The following is an 18,137-nucleotide window of genomic DNA, read 5'->3' as shown; positions in this document are numbered from 1 at the left end:
CAAAACAAGGTTTTATAAGAGAAACAAAAACAATTGCTAGAAAGGACTGAGATGCTTTTTGTCAACTTCTATCTGTTAAAACTGAAGAATTTGAGCACAAGGTTTGGCCAGTGTGACTTGCATGTTCAAATGTACAATTGGTGAGCAGTGTTTGGATATTGACTGCAATGAGTGCATGTTTTAGGAAAGACAATTTATACTATCTATTTTATTTTACTCTTCTAGGCCAAGAAGAAGTTTCACTGGGCAAGGAAAAAATCCCACTCTTTTGTGGTGAACGTTCTGGCCCAAGCTCTGTATGAACTTTTTGCTGCTACTGATGGTAAGAACGACTTAACAATTCGAGATTCTCTTCCACAGCCTTTAGAACCCAGGTTTGATCCTGACTACAGGTGTTAGATGTGTGTAGTTTGCCTGCTCTCCCTGTGCCCTGGTTTTCTCCCACTTGCCAAAGATATACTTGTAGGTGAATTTGGCAACTGCAAGTTTACCTTTCAGTGTTAGGAAGAGGCAGAAAAGTCAAAGGGAATTTGAGTCAATGAAAGAGGTTGCTGAGCTGATGGGATTGTTCTGATGGGATTGTTCTTCTATGCCACAGTAAATCATCTCGAACAGCCAGAGGATAAAGTTCCCAAAGACTCCTGAGCTTTTGGGGGGGAAAAATAATTGCCTTGTCTGTCTTGAGCAGTTCCCTTTTAAATAAATTGTGACCCCCCTGGTTCTACAGTTTAACGCAAGAGTGAACCTGGCCTTTCTCCTTGGAGTGATGGAGGATGAGAAGTGACCTGGTGGCAGTGTATAAGATGTTGAGAGACATTGATTGCGTGGATAGTCAGAGGCTTTTTCCCAGGGCTGAAATGACTAACACAGAAGGACACAGTTTTAAGGTGCTTGGAAGCAGGTACAGAGGAGATGTTAGGGGTAAGTTTTTTTACGCAGAGAGTGGTGAGTGTGTGGAATGGGCTGCCGGCAATGGTGGAGGAGGCGGATATGATAAGGTCTTTTAAGAGACTCCTGGATAGGTACATGGAGCTTAGAAAAATAGAGGACTATGGGTAACCCGAGGTAATTTATAAAGTGTTACGTACCCCGTAACTGGGTCACTTACCAGCAAAGATAGAGAGGTCCGTTGAAGTCTGATGGTACTATTCTCAACAGTATTTATTGATAAAAATACACAAAAATAATATCAATACAACCATACAGATAATATACGTCGTCAATACTAAATCTAAAAGCGCGGGTATAATGATGTAACACTTACCCAACAGGCTGGTATATGTCTAGGGGAAAAAGAGATCCAGCCACACACCAACCCACCTCCCGTACACGCAGGTGCTGTGAGAATCGCGTTTATGCCTCGCGCCCGCCAACAGTATCAAACCCACAACAAATACCGGTATGAAATACACTTTAAAGAGTTTACTAAAATTAAAAGAGTATTAGACAATACACTATATATATATATATACAAGAAAAAAACAAAAGGCGCCAACTTATCAAAGTTCAGTCAGTTTAGTGCACATCCGTGGAGCTCATCCAGCGAACCATTCGACTCCTCGGTGGTCGTCCTCCCGAAACTCCCACTTCGGACTCCCCGGTGGTCGTCCGAGCGCACGTCCTCCTTCCTCGGCGTCTCCCTCCGGACTCCCCTCACACCCCAAGGCCGCGCAACCCCTCCCCCAAGTTCCCAGCCTCACAAAACACAATAACATTCCCCATTGATTAACAAATGAATACAATTACCATATCAGCCATTCTAAAGCGAAACAACGGCAAGAAAAACTTTTAACAGACAAAGAAGCATTCCTACTCATAACAAACCAAAGAAGCCCTTTTTAGTAACATACACAGGACATTGTACATTCTCTCCCCACCAGCAAATGTCATGCCCTCATGGCATTACTAGAGTTCCCCAAAGCTTCTTGCAACACCCAAAACCCAACCCAGGTGCAGAAAGCAGTGACATAACTACCCAGAGCAGTAGAAATCACACTCGGTTCTCCGGGTACCACATATGTCAACCGCTCTGGGGGGCGCCTAATCCTCTGAGATCTCCATACCCCTTCTGTCCCCCTGGGCTCCCTCTCCACCTGCGAACCCACTGTCTCGGACACCCCAGGTCTTCCTGACAGACCCTCACCCCCTTCCTCACGGGGGTCCTCCCTCACCTGAGATCTCTCCGGCTCACGCTCGGGCTCCACCCTCTCTCCCACCACTGTTGGCTGCCTCTCCATCTGACCCTCAAGACTTTCCCTCCTCTCACCCAATTCAGTATGGGAAGGGCCAGGAGCCTCCTCTCCTGGTACTGAAGCACCAGCGAATGGGAACAGGGGCCACTCATCTGAGTCGTCCTCTTCCGAATCAGTAGCCATTTCCGGGCAAGGGACCCGCCCCGCTCTTCAGCAGCGGGCTCTTCCCTTTCTCTGCGCCCTCGCAGAGTCCTTGTACTAGGCGTAACCTCCCACTCTGGCTCCGTATCCACCTGCACCGCTTGACCCAGCGGCAGCAGGTGATTCCGATGGAGTACCTTGATAGGCCCTTTCCCATCCTCAGGTTTCACCTGGTAAACTGGCAGGTTCGGCATCTGTCTCTCTATTACATAGGGGCTGGCTGCCCATCGATCTGCCAACTTGTGCTTACCAGGGAGTCCCAAATTCCGTAAAAGGACCCGGTCGCCCGGCAATAATTGAACAAACTTCACCTTTCGATCATACCGCATCTTATTCCTCTGATTTTGTTTGGTAGCCGCCGCCTCGGCCAACTCGTACGCCCGCTGTAACTCCCTCTTCATGTCGGACACATACTTTAGATGGGACTTCCCGGGTAATTCACCCACTTCACCCCCAAAACACAAGTCAATGGGCAACCTTGCTTCCCGCCGGAACATCAGATAATAGGGCGAATATCCGGTAGCATCATTGCGAGTACAATTGTAACAGTGAACCAATTGTCCAATATGACGACTCCACCTGCTTTTCTGCCCAATCTCTGGCGTCCCGAGCATATCCAACAGGGTCCGGTTGAACCTCTCTGGCTGCGGATCTCCCTGTGGGTGATACGGGGTAGTCCTGGATTTCTCAACCCCAAGCATAGTCAGTAATTCATGGATAAGGTGGCTCTCAAAGTCCCGCCCCTGATCGCTATGGATTCGCCTGGGAAGGCTGTAATGAACAAAATACTTCTCCCATAACACCTTCGCCACTGTCGTCGCCCTCTGATCCTTAGTGGGAAATGCCTGAGCATAGCGAGTGTAATGATCGGTGATGACTAAGACATTCGCGGTGTTGCTGGTATCAGGCTCAATCGACAGAAAATCCATACATACCAGGTCCAGAGGTCCCGCACTCTGCAAGTGCGACAGTGGAGCCGCCAACGCGGGCAGGGTCTTCCTCCGGATGCAACGACTGCAGCCCCTACAGTATTCTTCGACTTCCCCCCTCATCCGGGGCCAGTAGAACCGGTCTTTGAGTAATCTATAGGTCTTTTCCACCCCCAAGTGTCCAGAATCATCATGTAGGGCCTGGAGTACAGCCTGCCGATACTCCTCCGGCAGGACCAGTTGCCAACAGTGGGGTTGGTCCGGAGGCGCCATTACCCGGTACAAGATTTTCTTCTTTAACTTCAACCGAGACCACTCCTTCAACAACAGGGGCACGAATGGGTGTTTCGCCTTCTCAGCCAACGCCCCATCCCCCCTCTCGACCGCTCTCCACACTGTGCCAATGCCCGGGTCATTTTGCTGAGCAGCTGCCACTTCCCCCGGACTCAGTTGCGGCAACTGTTTAGTCCGCAGTGCGGTCAGGTCACAGTAAGCTAGGGGTATGGCGTTGTCAAAACCCCCCAAATGGTCCACGGCTCGTTCCAGCCTCCCTCTTCCCTCGGCCTTCACGGTGATAGCAAACTGACACATTGCCTTTACTCCAGGGGCAGGGACACTCTCCCACTCCTCATCCCTCTCCTGTTCCCCCAGCTCCCGACGAGACAAAGCATCCGCATCGACATTCTTGCTTCCGGGCCGGTACCTCAGGCTGAAATCATATACCGACAAGGCCGCCAGCCACCGATGTCCTGTGGCATCCAGCTTTGCCGAAGTCAAAATATAAGTAAGCGGATTGTTATCCGTTCGCACCTCAAACTTGGCTCCGTACAGGTAATCGCCCAACTTGTCCACCACCGCCCACTTCAGCGCCAGGAACTCCAACTTGTGAGTGGGATAGTTTCTCTCCGATGGCGACAAGCTTCGGCTAACAAAGGCTACCGGCCTCAATGCTTTGCCATGCTCCTGGTACAGAACAGCCCCGAGACCCTCTCGACTGGCATCCGTGTGCAGCACATATGGCTTCTGGGGATCGGCAAAAGCCAACACCGGGGCCTGGGTCAGTGCCCTTTTCAAAGATCGGAACGCCTCTTCACATTGATCATCCCATCTCGAGCCAAAAGGTTCTGCCGGGTTCCAGTATCCTCCAGCGTCCTGCCTCTGGTCCTCCGTCCTTTTCTTTCCCACCGGGGGATAGCCACACAACAGCTGAGTCAACGGGTGACACACTTTGGCGTATCCTTTCACAAATCGCCGGTAATACCCACAGAACCCCAAAAATGAGCGCAGAGTGCCCACTTTCTGGGGTCTCGGCCAGGTGGTCACGGCCTCTATCTTGGTTGGATCAGTAGCCACTCCCTCTCGCGAAATGATATGACCAATGTAGCTAACCGACGACTTGCAGAACTGGCATTTGTCCAGGGAAAGCTTCAACCCTTCTTCATTAAGCCGGCCCAACACCTTCAACAGCCTCTCCTCATGTTCCTCCAAAGTCGATCCAAACACTATCAAATCGTCCAGGTACACCAGCACCTCTAACAGATTCATATCCCCCACAGTTCTCTCCATGAGCCTCTGGAAGGTGGCTGGGGCTCCCGATATGCCTTGGGGCATTCGTTCGAACTGAAAGAATCCCAGCGGGCAGATAAAAGCGGTCTTCTCTTTATCGTCCGCACTCATTGGGATCTGGTAATACCCACTTCTTAAATCCAGCACACTGAACCACTTCGCACCGCTCAGGCAGGCCAGCGCATCCTCAACTCTTGGGACAGTATATTGATCAGGGACAGTTCGCCGATTCAACGTCCTGTAGTCAACACACATGCGCACTCGCCCATTCTTCTTCCGTGCCACCACTAATGGGGACGCATAAGGACTTCGGGACTCAGCTATGATTCCGGCCTCCTTCAACTTGCGCAGGTGCTGCCGCACGTCCTCAACATCTGCCGGAGCCAGCCGCTGGGATCTCTCTTGGAACGGGGTGTCCTCCATCACCCGGATGGTGTGGCAAGTGCTTTTGGAGCAGCCAACATCAAACTCGCCCCGAGAAAAACAGCTTCCATCTTCAGCATCTTCTCCACTAGCCTGTGTTTCCACTCCGGCGACACAGGGGAATCCCCGAAGTTAAAGACTTCAGCAGTCAGCTCCCTTCGATGCTCCGATCCCTCCCCGTTAGGGGTCCTCACTGGTGCGCTAGACATTACCGTCACCGGGAACAGATGTGCCAGCGGCATTCCCCTCTTAAAGGTGATTTCTCTTGCCGTGGTGTTCCTGACACTTATAGCTATACGCCTCGCATGTACCACCCCTGGTCTCTGCACTTCGGGCCTCACCAGCGCCCCCCGCCGGAAATCGTGTCTCCCCTTCAAGATCGTCCGGGGCGTTTACTAACAGGGCTTCGCCCGTCGGCACTCCTGGGAATCTGGGGGTCCCCATCACTAGTGCTACCTCCCCGGGTCGGATCACCTTGGGCCTCGCCTGCGTACACCACACCGTCCCGCGTTTACACTCTGGGTCCAGTCCTAGTGAGGCAACCCCTTCTTCGAACACTGCTCGAAACACTGGATGCACCGAGAGGGTCTCCAGAAAGTCTTCCCCCGCTTTCTCCTTACAAGCTCCCAGGAGCCGTCGCACAACGGGGGAATTAGTCCCCACCAGGAGGGCAGCACCACCAGTTTCCACCGGATCAGGACACACCAACACCAACGTCTCAATAGCTTCGGACACTCCCACATCGCCCTCCGAGAACTCCAATCTTACCGATAGGTACCCATCGTACGGGTAGTCACCCTCGCTCACACCCCAAATCTGCAGGGCGTCAAATGGGGTTACGGGCAAATGCTTTAGATATTGGTTGTAGAAAGACCGGTACAATAAGGTCACCTGCGATCCCGTATCCAGAACGGCTTTTGCGTAAACTCCCTCTATCCGTAGACCCACACTGGCACGGGGTCCTACCAGCCCATCTGGAATAGAGGCGTGGGCACCCGGTGGTCCCCTGGCTGATCTCTGGGAACGTGTTCCTCCAGAGGCTCCAGTCCATTCCCTCACTAAGCCTCTCCTAAGTTTCCCGACACCTCCCCCTTCTTAGTCGCAGGGGGGCTTGTCCTCCACGGAACTTCTTGTCTCTCACAATCCCACCTAAAGTGTCCCTCCTCTCCACAGCTATAGCACACCCTCGGCCGCCCACAGTCCCGTCTGAAATGCCCCTCTTTCCCACAGTTAAAGCACACGCTGCCTGCCGCCCCTCCTCTCCCAGGACGACTCCCACTCCCAACCCACGGCACTGGTCGCCCCTGAGAGTGGGTACCTCCCCTGTCCCTCCCCTCCAGAGAGGATTCTCTACCCCTCGGTGGGTTGTCATTCCTCCACCCAGCCACCACTTCCTATATCGCTGAGGATCGCTCCCGTAGGCCCGCGCCCCTTTTCCGCCCCAATGCTCTCTCTTCCTCCCGCACCTCTCTAATCAGTTGCCCGAACGATGGAGGGTGTCCTTTCCTATAAGCCTGCCTAATAGTCCACACCACCTTGTCCTCCTCCAGAGAGCCACTGAATAACTGACTCATCCTCACGCTAGCCACGTCAGGCGCCTTCACTACCCCCCGGCGCCGCAGCCCCGAGAGCATCCCCTCCATCCTAAATATGTACTCAGAGAGCTTTTCCCCTCTCCATTGTTCCAGGCGTTGGAACTCTGCTAAAAGCAGCCAGGGTTCCCCTGACAACCCAAACGCTCCCTCCAAAACTTCTATACATTCCTCCACTGAGGCCCCAGACTTTTCAGCTTTCCACTCCCGAACTGTTTTGGCTGCTAAACCCCTCAAACTTCCCACCAATCGCTGCCGCTTCTCCTCCTCCGAGCCTGGCCACTCCTCTAACATCAAGGACGTATGCTCGATCCAGGTCTCATAGTCCACCTCCCCGTCCGGAGTAGGCTTGGCTCTGGAGAACACCCCCAGCTTCAGCTGTGGCCTCTCGGCCACTCCTACCAGGGAGTTAAGTGCGGCTGCCAGCTCGGAGGCTTCCACCCTACCTGGGGGGCGGGGCCTAGTCACGACTCCCTCCTCCCTCCTCCCTTTGCTAGTGCCTGCCACCTCTCCGGGGTTTACCTCTAGCTCTAGCTTCTCCTCAGCCTCATCCTCGGAGAGAGTGTGGAGTCCCCACAACCCCTCCTCCCCCGGTACACTGACCGTCGCCGGCAGTTCCAACGTCCTGACGTCAGCACTCGTACTAACCAACACCCAGCTAGACTCCATCTCTTTACCACACCATCTAGCTACCAATTCTACCTGCCCCATACCCTTCACCAAACTTAACCCCCGCACTACCGCGTCTCCCGAAACTCGAAAATCCACTCCGCTCACTACGAATGTGTACTGTACCGGTACACCTTCAAATCCGCACCAGTGAACAATTTTCTCTCTCTCCATCTTCGCTCACTACCTGCGCGATTCCACAGCCCCCTGACAATCCAATCCCCGGACCAGCACCCCACAAATGTAACACTTACCCAACAGGCTGGTATATGTCTAGGGGAAAAGGAGATCCAGCCACACACCAACCCACCTCCCGTACACGCAGGTGCTGTGAGAATCGCGTTTATGCCTCGCGCCCGCCAACAGTATCAAACCCACAACAAATACCGGTATGAAATACACTTTAAAGAGTTTACTAAAATTAAAAGAGTATTAGGCAATACACTATATATATACATATATATATATATATATATATATACAAGAAAAAAACAAAAGGCGCCAACTTATCAAAGTTCAGTCAGTTTAGTGCACATCGGTGGAGCTCATCCAGCGAACCATTCGACATCCTCGGTGGATGTCCTCCCGAAACTCCCACTTCGGACTCCCCGGTGGTCGTCCGAGCGCACGTCCTCCTTCCTCGGCGTCTCCCTCCGGACTCCCCTCACACCCCAAGGCCGCGCAACCCCTCCCCCAAGTTCCCAGCCTCACAAAACACAATAACATTCCCCATTGATTAACAAATGAATACAATTACCATATCAGCCATTCTAAAGCGAAACAACGGCAAGAGAAACTTTTAACAGACAAAGAAGCATTCCTACTTGTAACAAACCAAAGAAGCCCTTTTTAGTAACATACACAGGACATTGTACAATGATAATCAATAAGAAATAGCTCTATCGTTGTCTAGGGGATAATGTATTGTCCGATGGAAATATAAAAGTCACTCAAGTTCATTCAAGCTGCAGCTTTTGGTTGGAGAGAGAGACGGAGTTTAAACTTGCCCATTCCTTTTATGATGTCGATCCTTCGAGAGTCGTTGGGGCTGAATTCTCCTTTTGTGTTAGCTAAAGCCGTTCTTCCGTGGCAAGGCCCACCAATTCCGAGGCAAATGGAAAAGGACGCACGTGGACTGTCCACCGGCTTTCGCTATTTCGCTGTTACAGGATTTCTAGCGTTTCTTCTGGTGCATCTGAGGGGCTGTTCCCACAGACCCTCTTTTATCCCCACTCAGATGTCAATCAGGGTGGAATGATGCCATCCCCCAACCAGCCCACTTTGCCTGAGGGCTTCCACAAAGCACAGTATTTTAATACACAATTCCGTCTCCAAGAGACAATGGCCGTTTCCCGTAGCTTTGTATCGCCACAGGGCTAAACATTCCAAACGTCTCTCTCTCATTTCCTGGGTCTCCTGACCTGAATTAATAGCGATCTTGCGATTCTCAAAAAGGAGGGGGCTACAGGCGTAACATAAAGTAAGTACATATTCGGCACAGCGTCGTGGATCATTGAGTTGTAGGTTTTCCTATGCTTCTACAGTTTACATATACTTTCTGTCGTTGTTCAATTTTCCATCCAGTAACAGCATTTGATTTTACAGTGACATGCATTCCCTCATTGATCCTATTTTTAAATAGGCCACATAAACTCAAATCAAATTACTGTACCATTGAACAAATGACAAAGCTATTTAATTTGACTATAAATTCATAAATTAAATTATCATGAATTTGGTTGATGTGATTTTCACATGCCACTAAACTACTTGTTTAGATGCTTATTTACATCCTCTTCATGGACATCAAATGTGATTCTTTCATAAAATGTTTTTATAAATAGTACAAGACAAGTCTTGATAGAGATAAGAGGCATAAATTGAGTGGACAGCCAGAAACTTTCTCCCTGGGTGGAAATGGCTAATACGAAGGGGCATAATTTTAAGGTGATTAGGGAAAGTGTAAGGGGGATGTTAGAGGTGTGTTTTTTTTTTACAGAGTGAGAGGTGCCAGGTATGGTGATAGAGGCAAATACATCAGGGACATATAAGAGACTTTAGGTAGACATATGGATGATGGAAAAGTGGGGTTATGTGAGTAGGAAGGGTGAGATTGATCTGGAGTAGGTTAAAAGGTCAGCACAACATTGTGGGCTGAAGGGTCTCCACTGTACTGTTCTGTTCTATGCTACACCTTACCAATATCTTTATGGAATTTATTTGGAGCTCCTTTCCGGGGAATGCACTAAGATAGTAGCGCGATATTAATACGCAGCAGCCTCTCCGGACTCTGGATTGGGGATTGCCAAACGTTATGTGGATTTTCTAGTGTAGTCTGTTTTGTCATATGCTTTTGTGATATCATTCTGGAGGAACGTTGTCTCATTTTTAACTGTATTGCATTTGTGGTTTCTAAATGACAATAATCTGAATCTGATATATTTCTTTATTTTATTTCAGATTCATTACATCAGCTGCGGAAGGCCTGTTTTCATTACTTCAAATTGGGAGGGCAGTGTGTCGCAGGTCCAGTGGGTCTGCTCTCTGTGTAAGTTCTAATATAACACATCCATTTCTGGTGGGTAGGGGATTGTTTCCTCTGAATTGTGGCTGTGAAAGGCAGTGTTAATGGCAGCAGAGTTGTAGGGAAGTGGTGTGGGTCACTGTTACTCAAACTGATGAAAGCTGCCTCTGGGTGAAGAGGGAGATTCTAGTCAAGTTAGAATTTTCTTCAAAATGCCCAAATCTCCCAAAGATCTACCATCCAGTCATCCCTGCATCCCTGTGTTTGGATTTCCAACTACCAGAAAGCCAAATGAGTACCTTGCTGAAAATCAGAGCTTTAACTCAAACTAGTAGTCACTAGATGTGATTACTGGGGTGGCACAGTCATGGTGGTTAGTGTAATGCTATTAATATTACCAGCCTGTAAGATCAGGGTTCAATTTCCACTAGTCTCTGTAAGGAGTTTGTATTTCTTCCTATGATTCTGTGGGTTTTCTCTGGTGCTCTCGTTTCTTCCCACATTTTGTCTGGTTTCAGGTTAGTGAGTTGTGGGTATGCTATGTTGGTGCTGGAAATGTGGAGACACTTTCGGGCTGCCCTGCACAATCCTTGCTGATTTGAGTTGATGTAAGCTACATGTGTACATCGATGTACATGTGACAAATAAAGCCAATCTTTAATCTGCATATCCAGGGATATGGGTTGAACCTTAATTTAATTGCCTATTCCTAGTTGCCCACTGCAGTCCTTGAGGTACAAGAGGGTAAACCCACAATGGATTGGGGTTGCAAGAATCTGATCCAGCAATGGTGAAGGAACAGTAGTACAATTTACAGCCTCCTGGGATGAAGTTTTGTGAGAAGAAATGTGATTCAGTGGTGTAAAACTATGGATATAATTCTGCAATTTGGTAATTGATTTTCTTTGTTTCATCCAGACAAATTAAATACATCAAGGTAATATAAAGGAGAAAGCAGTAATAAATTATAGAATCTGATGTTAGCAGTTACTGAAAAAGTGTAGTGCAGGTCAACAATAGATGAGTATTGACTTAGTGTCATGCTGGAGAGGAGATTTGCCTTTTAAATTTTCTGCATGTGTCTGACTGTTGACTTTCTTTTCTTAGGCTTTCTCCTGAACCAATGACTCTGATTGGACATTTCTTCGCAGTTGCATTCTATGCTATATATTTCTCATTCAAGGAAGAACCTTGGTACCTGAAACCACGCGCCCTGTTGAAGGGTGCTCTTATTGTCTATCGTGCCTGCTTGGTTATCTTTCCCCTTATTTATTCTGAAATAAAGTATCTTGTTTACTGAATCACAGTTGGAAATGATAAAAAAAATGGTCATGTAGAGCCTTGGAAATTTTAATATTTACCACCCTTGTTACATTCTAAATAATGGATGCATAATGCTGTCGAAAGATTCTCTAAGACCATTTGTGAAGCACAACTGTTCACCTTTTACCTTGTGAACTTGTAATGCAAGCGTGTAATTGTAATCCACTTAATGCCCATTTGCGGACCACCCATGAAGCGACTTGACCTTTGGTGCACTGTTTATATAGCGCTGATTATGGCTGATGGTACGGGGAAGTCTCTCTGTTATTGATGAAGTGCTTCATTCTTTTATTATTGTTCAAAACGTGTTTATCCTCAATGAATTACTCCTTTTCTTAAAAAAAAATCCAGTCAATTGATTTCCACAGAAAAGCCATCTCCAACTTGCATTGTATATTTTATCTAGATATATACCTAATCATTCGTTGCTGCCCTCGTCCTCAGAGCTGCAGGCACCTTGTGACGAAAAGTACCTTATTGGAAATCAAGCCATACAGTACTGGTGCAAAAGTCTTGGGCACATGTATATAACTAGGATGCCTAGGATTGTTGCACAGTACTGTATTTGTCAACATGGAGCAGAGTGAGTTTGTAAATCTGGCAGGAGTAATGGATGTTGGGAATGGTGAGCACTGTGGGAGGTGTGTGGGACTGGTGACAAAGGAGTGCTAGAGGTGGGGTTGCAGACACACCCTGTCCTGAGACACTGGGCAAGGTCATTTGATTCTAAACAATTGGTTTGTTGATCATTACAGCATGTCTCTTGGGTGCTTCTTGCTCCCTCTTCTCTCCGTTCCCCTTTCCCCAACAATGATGACCCTCTCCTATATCCTATCTCCTCTCCTAGACCTATATCAGAAGGAAATGTCAAGTTCAAGCGGGTTTGCTTTATCCGATTACATTTGGGTAATATTTGGAAGTACTAGAATTGGGATTTTAATGATTCTGTTCCTGTGAAACCATTTTGACAACTAATTACTTACTCAAATTGTATTTCAGAAAATAATTGATGGCAATGTAATCTTATTTTTAGGAGAGCCAAGAATAATACCAGCTAATGGACCCAGAGTTTGATTTGCAGTTACCATTTGATCTGACTATTATGGGTGGGTTCAATGGGTAGTTTGTGAAACATAGCTCTTTATTTAATCATTTAATGGCTCTCCTGTCTGTTTTGGAGACAAACAAAACCAGGTTTGTGTCTGCTATCGGTAGCAAGGAACATCATTAGATAAAGAGCAATGATGGTTCCCACTGTCAGAAGCTAACTGTTATGGGGAAGGGTAATGTCATTCAGATTCAGATTCAGTTTATTGTCATTTATAAACCACAAATACAATGCAGTTAAAAAATGAGACAAAGTTCTCTGGAATGATATCACGAAAAAGCACAAAACAGACCACACAAGAAAAACCACATAATGTTTGGTAATCCCCAATCCAGAGTCCGGAGAGGCTGCTGCGTATCGATATCGTGCTACCATCTTAGCACATTCCCCGGAAAGGAACTACAAACCTAAAGCTACAAGACATACACAAAACCACATAGTTACATATAGTTAACATATAGTCTCAACAGTGCAGACAATACCAGAATTGATAAAAGACTAACTGACAAAGACCACATAATTATAACACATAGTTTCAACAGTGCAAAGCAATACCGTAATCTGATACAGAGCAGTCCATGCACAGTTCAAAAGCAAGTCTCAAAGTTCCGACAGCCCATCATCTCACGCAGACGGTAGAAAAAAGAAAAACTCTTCCTGCCATGAACCTCCAGCACTGCAGCTTGCCGATACAGCACTTTGGGAGCTCCGACCACAGCCAACTCTGAGTCCGTCTGAAAACTTCGAGCCTCCGACCAGCCCTCCGATACCGAGCACCAAGCACCATCTCTGCCGAGCTCTTCGACCCCGGCATCGGCTGCCAAGCAACAGGCAAAGCCGAGGATTCGGGGCCTTCCTCCCGGAGATTTCTCCAATTGCACAGTAGCAGCGGCAGCGAAACAGGCATTTGAAAAGTTTCACCAGATGTTCCTCCGTGCTTCACACGTCCGTCTCCATCAAATCAGGATTGTACACGGTGCCTACTTAGATAACAGATATTCATTCCTGGAGTGGCCGCTGCGTGCTGCGTCGCGCCGCCATCTTGAAGAATCTATATGTGTGGGGAGGGGTTAGAAAGTAAAAATCTGTAGTTAACAAAAATCTTTAGATATTGATTTTCCCTACTCCCTCTGCAATTGGCCCTGTATTTTCCTTAAATTCGTGTACAGTACTTGTTTTGAATGGAGAGTTGTAGTAATGTTTGGTACCACTAGATGCCACTTGGGTACAGAGGGTTCATCCTCCTACGGAGATAGAGCACTTCACCAGCAACTATCAACCAGACATTTTTACATTGTGCATAATATGATGAGAAGCATTGATCATGTGGATAGTCAGAGGCTTTTTCCCAGGGCAGAAATGGTTGCCACAAGAGGACACAGGTTTAAGGTGCTGGGGAGCAGGTACAGAGGGGTTGCCAGGGGTAAGTTTTTTACTCAGAGAATGGTGAATGCATGGAATGGGCTGCTGGCAACGGTGGTGGAGGCGGATACAATAGGGTCTTTTAAGATACTTTTGGATAGGTACATGGAGCTTAGAAAAATAGCTATGGGGAAGCCTAGTAATTTCTAAGGTAGGGATATGTTTGGCACAGCTTTGTGGGCTGAAGGGCCTGTATTGTGCTGTAGGTTTTCTAGGTTTCTATACCAAAACTACATTAATCCCATGTTTTTTTTCTTTTTTAAATTCTCCCCTGATTCCTATTGACTCTCCCTAGATTACACCAAGGAAAATTTACAGTGGCCAATTAGCCTGCTAGTTAGTACTTGGGATGTATGAGACCAGGGTATCTGCACAGGCAACAGCTGAAGCCAGGATTGAACCAGGGTCTGAATTCTGTGAAGCAGCAGTTCTATGGGCTGTGCCACTCTGTCAAATTGCTTTCCAGTCAACTGGTTTCCTTGGATGACTAAAACGCTGCACTCCTGTGCTGATGATCAAATACTCAATTTTCTTCTCTATTTCTTCAAATCCTTTTTTAAAAAGAGACTGACTTGTGACAAATGGACAACTTTGCAACCCTTTAATCATACCCTCAATCTGAAATTTGTGTGCTGTATTAAAAGTGTAAATAATTGTGAACATAGCAGTAATTTTTCACAGCCTACATTTCTTTGATATGTTTAGTTATTCTGTTAGTAATTCCAAAGTTGGACAAGTTTTGAATAAAATCTTTATAATTTGTTGAAGACTGTTTTGGAAATAGGATTTTTTCCCCTGTGTTAAAGGTGTGCTCATCATGAGTTATGATTTCTTTCCTTATAAAGATGTTCACCTGACAATGCACCAAATGCTAATTACAAATAATGGAAGTCTTCTACTCTGCTTAAGTAAAGATTAAAATTAGAATTCAGACTTATTAATTAAACCTTGGGTAATGTCCAAGTGCATTTCCTATTTCCATCCCTCCTGAACCTCAATAATGTTTTAATCCTTTTTTGAAACATCATGTCAGTTCCCCTTGCTACGTGCTCCTGATCAGTGGGGCACTGCTTCTGAGATAGTAAAATTTATAACAATATTACACTGAGATGAAATTTTGTACCATTTGCTTATAAATATCTTGGCATATCTAGATCTTATGGAAATCTCATCTACTGTTATGATGAGGCCACATTTAGGTTGGAGGAGCAATACCTCATAATTCCTGATGGTATGAAAATAGATTCATGCCTCTAACTTGTAATTTTTCCACCTCCCTCTTTTTACATTTCCCATTTTGGTGACCATCTCGCCCCTTCTCACCTGCCATTACCTCCCTCTGCCATGCCTCCTCCTTTCTCTTAGTCCAATCTCCTCTCCTATCAGATTTCTGCTTCTTCAGTCCTTTACCATCCTTTCCCCTCCCAGTTTCCTCACCTTCCTCTCATCTATCACCTGCCTGGTTGTACTCCTTCCCTGCCCCCACCATCTTATTCTGGCTTCTTCCCCCTTACTCTCCAGTCCTGACGAAGGGACTCAGCCAGAAACATTGACTGTGTATTCTGCATGGATGCTTCCTGACCTGCTGGGGAGGTAGGTAGGTACACACAAATACAGGCAACGTGTAGTAGGAGAAGCTGTTGATACTGCAAAATTGCAGTCAGCAGGATGAATGCAACATAAAAGGCAGACAAAATCGAAATGGGTGATTACCAGACTGGAGGCCTGTTATATTTGAATGCGTGCAGTATATGGAATAACATAGAACATAGAATAGTACAGCACAGTACAGGCCCTTTGGCCTACAATGTTGTGCTGACCCTTAAACCCTGCCTCCCATATAACCCCCCACCTTAAATTCCTCCATATACCTGTCTAGTAGTCTCTTAAATTTCACTAGTGTATCTGCCTCCACCACTGACTCAGGCAGTGCATTCCACGCACCGACCACTCTCTGAGCAAAAAACCTCCAATATCCCCATTGAACTTCCCACCCCTTACCTTAAAGCCATGTCCTCAGTGGTGCAGTGGTGCCCTGGGGAAAAGGCACTGGCTGTCCACTCTATCTATACCTCTTAATATCTTGTATGCCTCTATCATGTCTCCTCTCATCCTCCTTCTCTCCAAGGAGTAAAGCCCTAGCACCCTTAATCTCTGATCATAATGCATACTCTCTAAACCAGGCAGCATCCTGGTAAATCTCTTCTGTACTCTTTCCAATGCTTCCACATCCTTCCTATAGTGAGGCGACCAGAATTGGACACAGTACTCCAAGTGTGGCCTAACCAGAGTTTTATGGAGCTGCATCATTACCTCTAAGTTAAGGTAGATGAACTTGCAGCACAGTTGCAGATTGGCAGGTATGTAAGCATCACTGAATTATGGCTGAAAGAAGATTACAGGACAGGCAGGAGAGTGGCTCTGTTGGTTAAAAAATGACATCAAATCATTAGAAAGAGGTGACATAGAGTAAGAAGCTGTTGAATCATCTTCGATAGAGCTAAGGAACTGTAGGGGTAAAAAGACCCTGATGGGAGTTGTTTACAGACCCCCAAACAGTAGTAAGGATATGGCCTACAAATTACAATGTGAGGTAGAAAATACATACCAAATGGGCAATGTTAAAATAGTCACGGACTTCAATATCCAGGTAGATTGAGAAAATCAGGTTGGTGCTGGATTCCAGGAGGGGAAGTTTCTAGAGGGCCTAAGAGATGGCTTTTTAGAGCTGCTTGTGGTTGAGCTCACTAGAGGATCAGCTATTCTGGATTGGGTTTTGTGCAATGAACCAGAATTGATTAGTGAGCTTAAGGTAAAAGAACCCTTGGAGATAAGTGATCATAATATGATCAAATTCACCCTGAAATTTGAGAAGCAGAAGCTAAAGTCAGATGCATCAATATTACAGTGGAGTAAAGGGAATTACAGAGGCATGAGAGCGGAGTTGGCCAGAATTGATTGGAAAAGAGCTCTGGCAGGGATGATGGCAGAGAAGCGATGACTGGAATTTCTAGAAGCAATTCAGAAGGCACAGGATATATACATCCCAAAGAGGAAGAAGTATTCTAAAGGAAAGGTGACACAGCCATGGCTAACAAGAGAAGTCAATGCCAACATAAAAGCCAAAGGGAGGGCATATAATAGAGCAAAAATTAGTCAGAAGTTAGTAGATTGGGAAGCTTTTAAAAACCAAGAGAAGGCAACTTAAAGCCATTTAAAAAAAGTAAAGATGGAATACAAAAGTAAGCCAGCCAGTAATAATAAAAAGGATACCAAAAGTTTCTTCAGATATATAAAGTATAAAAAAGAGGACAGAGTGGATATCTTGATTGGACATGACATCAAAGGTTACGGGGAGAAGGCCAGGAACTGGGGTTGAGGAGAAGAATTTAAAAAAGGATCAGCTATGATTGAATGGCGGAGTAGACTCAATGGGCCAGATGGCCTAAATCTGCTCCTATGTCTTGTGGATATCAGACCATTGGAAAACTATGCTGGAGAGGTGGTAATGGGGGACAAGGAAATAGTATATGAAACAAATTAAGTATTTTGTGTCAGTCTTCATTGTGGAAGACATTAGCAGGTAGTTCCACGTGTCAGGGGTCATGGAGTGTGTGAAGTTACCATAACTAAAATGAAGATTCTTGGGAAGCTGAAAGGTCTGAAGGTAGATAAGTCACCTGGAACAGATAGTGTATACCCCAGAGATCTGAAAGAGGTTGCTGAAGAGATCGTGAAGGCATTAGTAATGATCTTTCAAGAATCACTAGATTCTGGTGTGGTTCTGGAAGACTGAAAAATTGCAAATGTCACTTTTGTCTTCAAGAAGGGAAAGACACTGAAGAAAGGAAACTATAGGGCAGTTAGTCTGACTTCAGTGGATGGGGAGATTTTGTGGTTTTGTTAAGGATGAGGTGTCAGGGTACTTGGGGGTAATAACCATTCCTGAACCTGGTAGTGTGGGTCCTGAAGCTCCTATATGTCCTTCCTGATGGGAGCAGTCAGAAGAGAGCATGGCCTGGATGATGGAGAACTTTGATGATGGATCCTACTTTACTGCAACAACACTCTGTGTAGATGTGCTCAATGGTGAGGTGGCCTTTACCCATGATGGACTGGCTATATCCATTACTTCTTGTAGGCTTTTCCATTCAAGTGCATATATATACTTTAATGCATTGAAATTTA

General features: G+C 46.5%; 1 protein-coding gene across 4 annotated transcripts in view; it reads left to right on the top strand.

Annotated features, from left to right (window-relative positions):
* Positions 1-14,716, top strand: part of sqlea (squalene epoxidase a) — a 50,299-nt gene extending 35,583 nt beyond the window's left edge. For all 4 annotated transcript variants that reach the window (XM_073052805.1, XM_073052823.1, XM_073052796.1 and 1 more), the window contains 3 exons: positions 226-322; positions 10,033-10,120; positions 11,204-14,716. In XM_073052805.1, coding sequence (XP_072908906.1) covers positions 226-322; positions 10,033-10,120; positions 11,204-11,396 — 378 coding nt within the window. In that variant the 3' untranslated portion in view covers positions 11,397-14,716. The remainder of the gene's footprint in view (positions 1-225; positions 323-10,032; positions 10,121-11,203) is intronic.
* Positions 14,717-18,137: the final 3,421 nt, after the last annotated feature.

Source organism: Hemitrygon akajei, chromosome 1 (genome assembly GCF_048418815.1).
Source record: "Hemitrygon akajei chromosome 1, sHemAka1.3, whole genome shotgun sequence".
In the NCBI taxonomy this organism is placed as follows: Eukaryota; Metazoa; Chordata; class Chondrichthyes; order Myliobatiformes; family Dasyatidae; genus Hemitrygon; species Hemitrygon akajei.
This window is presented reverse-complemented; position numbering and strand designations above follow the sequence as displayed.